Source organism: Danio rerio, chromosome 8, assembly GCF_052040795.2.
Source record: "Danio rerio strain M-AB ecotype USA chromosome 8, GRCz13ab, whole genome shotgun sequence".
Lineage (NCBI taxonomy): Eukaryota > Metazoa > Chordata > Actinopteri > Cypriniformes > Danionidae > Danio > Danio rerio.
In genome coordinates, this window is record NC_141028.1 from 60,706,501 (window position 1) to 60,712,500 (window position 6,000).

The window sequence follows — 6,000 nt, forward strand, 5'->3', positions numbered from 1 at the left end:
TAGTGCCGACACAATCATTTGGTCAACTGTAAATGCAACCATTTCAGAAATCAGAGTAGTGTCGGATGATTATTGTACCAGTGCTGACCGCAGTGTTGGTTGATATCTGTGCATTCAGGCATATTCAGGATCCAGCCAGGCAGAGGCTGACGTGGAGCAAACCACCCAAAAGTGTCCTTATTATAAAAAAGATCAGAGACGCCGGCCTCCTGCAGCCTTTTAAAGAACTCTGCACTTTCCTGACACAGGTGAGAGGAGTGAATGGCACTGAACGCTGCAGAAATCAGGAATGCAGACGGGGCATTTTAGGAATGTGAGTTGTGTGCGTGCTTGTGTGGGTGCGTGTGTGCATGTGTGCTTGCCTGAACGTTAATGCGCTTGTGCATGCTTTTTTGTGTTTGTGTGTGTGTGTGTGTTTGTGTGTGTGTGTGTGTGTGTGTGTGTGTGTGTGTGTGTGTGTGTGTGTGTGTGTGTGTGTGTGTGTGTGTGTGTGTGTGTGTGTGTAGCAGATCGCGATCTTAATATATAAATTGATATGAACATTACTCTTCCCTACTGGCTACACGTGCGTGCATGCGTGTGTGTGTATGAATATGTGTGTATGTGTGTGAGTATGCAAGTATAATTGTGCGAGTGTGTGTGATTACGCGTGGTTGTGCATTTGTGTGCACCAGTGTGTGAGTGCTCCAGTGTGTGCACTTGCATTCTTGTGTGCGTACCTGTGTGTGTGTGTGTGTACGTGTGTGTGTGTACGTGTGTGCATGCTTGTGTGTGTGTGTATGTGTGCGTGCTTGCATGTGTGTGCAAGTGTGAGTTTGTGTGTGTGTGTGCACGTGCATGCTTGTGTGCGTACGTTTGAGTGTGTATGCGTACATGTGAGTGCATCTCTGTGGGTGTGTACGTACGTGCGTGCATGCTTGTACGTGTGTCTGCATATGTGTGCGTGCTTGCATGTGTGTGTCAGTTAGTGCGTGTGTGTGTTTGCGCGTACATGCGTGTGTGTGCGTGTCTGTGTGTGCTTTTGCGTGTGTGTGTGTGTGCGCATGCACGCTTGTGTGTGTACGTGTGAGTGTGTATGCGTACATGTGAGTGCATCTGTGTGTACGTGCATGCATGCTTGTACGTGTGTGCGTGCGTGCATATGTGTGCGTGCATGCATGTGTGCAAGTGTGAGTTTGTGTGTGTGCACGCTTGTGTGAGTGTGTATGAGTACATGTGAGTGCATCTGTGTGTGTGTGTGTGTGTGTGTGTGTGTGTGTGTGTGTGTGTGTGTGTGTGTGTGTGTGTGTGTGTAAGTACGTACGTGCGTGCATGCTTGTATGTGTGAGTGTGCGTATGTGTGCGTGCTTGCATGTGTGTGTGAGTTTGTTTGTTTGTGTGTGTGTGTGTGCGCGTGCGCATGTGTTTGAACGTGTGTGCACATGTGTCAAACTATAGATGTGAGTGAGTGAGTGAGTGAGTGAGTGAGTGAGTGAGTGTGTGTGTGTGTGTGTGTGTGTGTGTGTGTGTGTGTGTGTGTGTGTGTGTGTGTGTGTGTGTGTGTGTGTGTGTGTGTGTGTGTGTGTGTGTGTGTGTGTGTGTGTGTGTGTGTGTGTGTGTGTGTGTGTGTGTGTGTGTGTGTGTGTGTGTGTGTGTGTGTGTGTGTGTGTGTGCATGTTGGTCTTGTGCTGCTGCAGTGGTTTGTCTGGTGTGCTGGTTTTCAGCTTATTCCTCCAGACAGGAGCTGACAGAGGGATGATTTCAGCACAGGCAGGTGTTTGTGTCTGTGTAAATCACTCACATTAATAAAAGAGTAAATATAAGCAGGGAGGCCACATTTATCACAGTTCCAAAAGTACAAACAAGAACCGGCGGAGTGAGATGACGAGTGCTGTTTCTAAGAAATCTGAGGAACTCTTAAGAAGCTTGCCTGCAGGCCAAATCACACACACACACACACACACACACACACACACACACACACACACAAACACACAGAAGAGAACAATAGCATGAGCATTCCTAAAGGTCACACCCGTTCTGTATGTTTATGTTTATTTTATTTTATTTTATTTTATTTTATTTTATTTAGAGCATTTCTAAAAGACACACCCACACCTGTACTCATTTGTAAATGTATTTATTTATTTATTCATTTACTTTTAATAGCAAGAATGTTCCTTAAGGTCACGCCTGTATGTGATATTTTATTTCATTTTCTTTTCTTTTTAATTTTTTTATTCTTTCTTTATTTATTTGATTTATTTTTTTAATTTAAATCAATATAATCTTTATTGATTTTTTTTAATTTATTTTATTTTGGCCATTTTTATTGGACACACTTCTGTACTCATGTTTTATTTATTTATTTTATTTTTTGTGTTTTAATAGCAAGAACGTTCCTTAAGGTCATACCTGTACGTGATATTTTATTTAATTTTTTTATTTTAATATAATTTATGTACTTTTGTTTTGGTTTTTTTTACATTTTTTTGTTACACTTTTTATTTTATTTTTTATTTTATTTATTTTATTTTGACCGTTATAATAGAAAACGCTCCTGTACTTATTTAATTTAATTTAATTTAATTTAATTGTATATATTTATTCATTTATTTATTTTATTTTTTATTCTTAATAGCAAAAACGTTCCTTAAGGTCACACCTGTATGTGATTTTTTTTATTTTTATTTTTTTATTATTATTATTATTCATTTAATTTTAATTTTATTTTATTTTGAGTATTCTTTCAAAACACACTTACATCTTTACATATATTTTATTTAGATTTTTTTATAGCAAGAACATTCCTTAAGATCACACATGTATGTGATATTTTATTTTATTTCATTTTTTTTCTTTATCTTATTTATATTAAAAATTGAATTAAATTTAATCTTTATTTATTTATTTAATTTATTTTTTATTTTGAGCATTGCTAAAAGACACACTCACAACTGTACTCATATTTCATTTAGTTTTATTCATTCATTAATTTATTTTTAATAGCAAGAACGTTCCTGAAGGTCACAGCTGTATGTGATATTTTATTTTGTTATTATTCTTTATTTTATTCTATTTTGAGCGTTTATTTAAGGACACACTCACACAAATACATATAGCAAGAACATTCCTTAAGGTCACACCTGTATGTGATATTTTATTTTGTTATTATTCTTTATTTTATTCTATTTTGAGCGTTTATTTAAGGACACACTCACACAAATACATATAGCAAGAACATTCCTTAAGGTCACACCTGTATGTGATATTTTGTCTTATTATTATTATTTTATTATTATTATTATTATTTTATTCCTTTTACTTCAGTTTACTTTATTTTAATAACTGATTTTATAAGTATGTGATTAGTGATATTCTGTTTTAATCTGAACCACTGCCGTGTCACTGACGCCTTCATCATGCTTCCTTTAAAAGTGCCTGCGTGAAGTGCTCCTCTATTAAAAACATCAATTTAGTGATATCAAACTTAACATGGTGGTTGTTTATCCTTGTGTCTTTCAGCAAAAAAATATGATTGTTTATGTGGAGAGGAAAGTTCTGGAAGATCCAGCCCTTGCCAATGAGAGCTTTGTCTCTGTCAAGAAGAACATTTGCACTTTTAGAGAAGGTGAGACTTCATTTTCAATCAATCATTCATTCATTCCTTCATTTTTCTTTGGCTTAGTCATTAGGGGTCGCCACAGCGAAATGAACTGCCAAATATTCCAGCATATGGTTTACAGAGCGGAGGCCCTTCCAGCTGCAACCCACTACTGGAAATCTTTAATGCACGCTCATTCACACACACATACACACACTTATACACTACGGCCTATTTAGGTTTTTCAGTTCCCCCATAAAGCATGTGTTTGTACTGTAGGGGAAACCGGAGCACCTGGAGGAAACCCACGCCAACACAGAGAGAACATGCAAACTCCACACACTCAACCAGCGACCTTCTCGCTGTGAGGACACAGTGTTAACCACTGAGCCATCGTGCCGCCTTAATAACTATTATCATTCATTACTTTTCCTTCGGCTTAGTCCCTTTATTCAACCACTTTTCTAAATATCATTATTATTTATTTGGTTGGGGTGTGTTTGGGGTTTGTTCCATAAAATGTGAATCTTAAAGCAGTGGATCTGATTCAAGATGTAATATGTAAAACGTGACCTGTTGACATGATTTTGTAGATTATGACGATATTTCCAAATGCGTGGACTTCATCATTTGTTTGGGAGGAGATGGGACTTTACTGTATGCTTCGTCTCTCTTCCAGGTTTGGAAAACCTTTATTATTATTATGATTATAATTATTATCATTATTATTATTAGTATTATTATTAATAATTTTAGTGCTGGGAAAAGATTAACCAGGATTTATTGCTTCAAAAATAAAAAATTGTTTTGACAATATGTGTGTTTTATATATATATATATATATATATATATATATATATATATATATATATATATATATATATATATATACACACACACACACACAATTGAAGTAAGAATAATTTTTGTAAATACTTTTCAAATTATGTTTAACAGAGCAAGGAAATGTTCACAGTGTGTCTGATAATATTTTTTCTTCTGAATAAAGTTATTTGTTTGTTTTTAATTTTTTAAAAACCATTTTAAGGTCAAAATTATTAGGCCATTTAAGCTATATTTTCCGATAGTCTACAGAACAAACCATCATTATACAATAACTTGCCTAATTACCTTCTGCCTAGTTAAGCTAATTACCCTAGTTAAGCCTTTAAATGTCACTTTAAGCTGTATAAAAGTGTCTTGAAGAATATCTAGTCTAATATTATTTACTGTCATCATGACAAAGATAAAATAAATCAGTTTTTAGAGATTGTTTGAGATTAATTTGAGATTAGAGTTATTAAAACTATTATGTGCAGAAATCTGTTGATGAAATCTTCTCACCATTAAACAGAAATTAAGAAAAAAATATACAGTGGGCAAATAATTGGGGGGTGCTAATTATTTTGACTTCAATATATTTATATATTTATATAACAAACTATGCAAAAAAAGTCACATGGATATTTCAGTTAATATATAATCTGTATCATATACATATATGTTTATTTATACATAAGACATGTTCTTAAATATGAGCTTGCATGTGTTAAGTATATATACATAAATTATTAAATAGGTAATACAAGTAATTTATATATATATATATACACACACACACACACACACACACACACACACACACACACATATATATATATATATATATATATATATATATATATATATATATATATATATATATATATATATATATATATATATATATTAGGGGTGTAACGATATTACAAACTGAACCAAAATATCGCGATACACCAACCACGATACGTATCGCGAAACTCTCGTGGCGTACTGCAGTACTTTCACGCCCCCTGCTGCCTATTGTTGAGGTTGACGTCATTTGTCTCTAGCTAATTGAACCAATTTAAACATCTTTATTTTATCATTTGATTTGTTTGTATTAGTAAAGATGAGCTTTCGTTCTAAATATTACATTCTAAAGTTAGTATTTTCCAAGTGCATGTCATGTCATGTGACTTAAGTGAGCGATCACTTGGTTACTACTGTAATTGAATATCCCAAATGTCCTTAGGGAGGACAGGCCTGTTGATCTTTCACTATTCTACACCTTTTTTTTTTTTTCATTTTAGTTTACTTGGTTAAGATGGCTGCACTAAAGACTATTGTTTTTTCTGACTAGTCTATATTGGAGGTATTTATTTCATTGTTGTTGTTTACTCAGGCATTCTGACTGTACTAAAATGTGTTGGCAAAGTCAAAAAAGAAAAAGTTTAGTTTTTCTTGTTATTAAGTGAATCTATTGCTGTAAAGATGACATCAACCCTAACCGCACACCAAACTGAACCGTGGCTCCAAAACCGTGAACCGAACCGTGCCTTTGGTGTATCGTTACACCCCTAATATATATATATATATATATATATATATATATATAT

The 6,000-nt window shown here is 34.5% G+C and overlaps 1 protein-coding gene across 11 annotated transcripts in view; it reads left to right on the forward strand.

Moving 5' to 3' along the window:
- The window catches only part of nadka (NAD kinase a), a 29,996-nt gene that overhangs the window by 10,027 nt on the left and 13,969 nt on the right, over positions 1-6,000 (forward strand). For all 11 annotated transcript variants that reach the window (XR_015497058.2, XR_015497053.1, XR_015497052.1 and 8 more), the window contains 3 exon segments: positions 119-248; positions 3,505-3,610; positions 4,177-4,262. Coding sequence is in view for 3 of the 11 variants with exons in the window: in XM_087263304.2 (XP_087119430.1) it covers positions 119-248; positions 3,505-3,610; positions 4,177-4,262 (322 nt within the window). In the remaining 8 variants the exon portion in view is untranslated.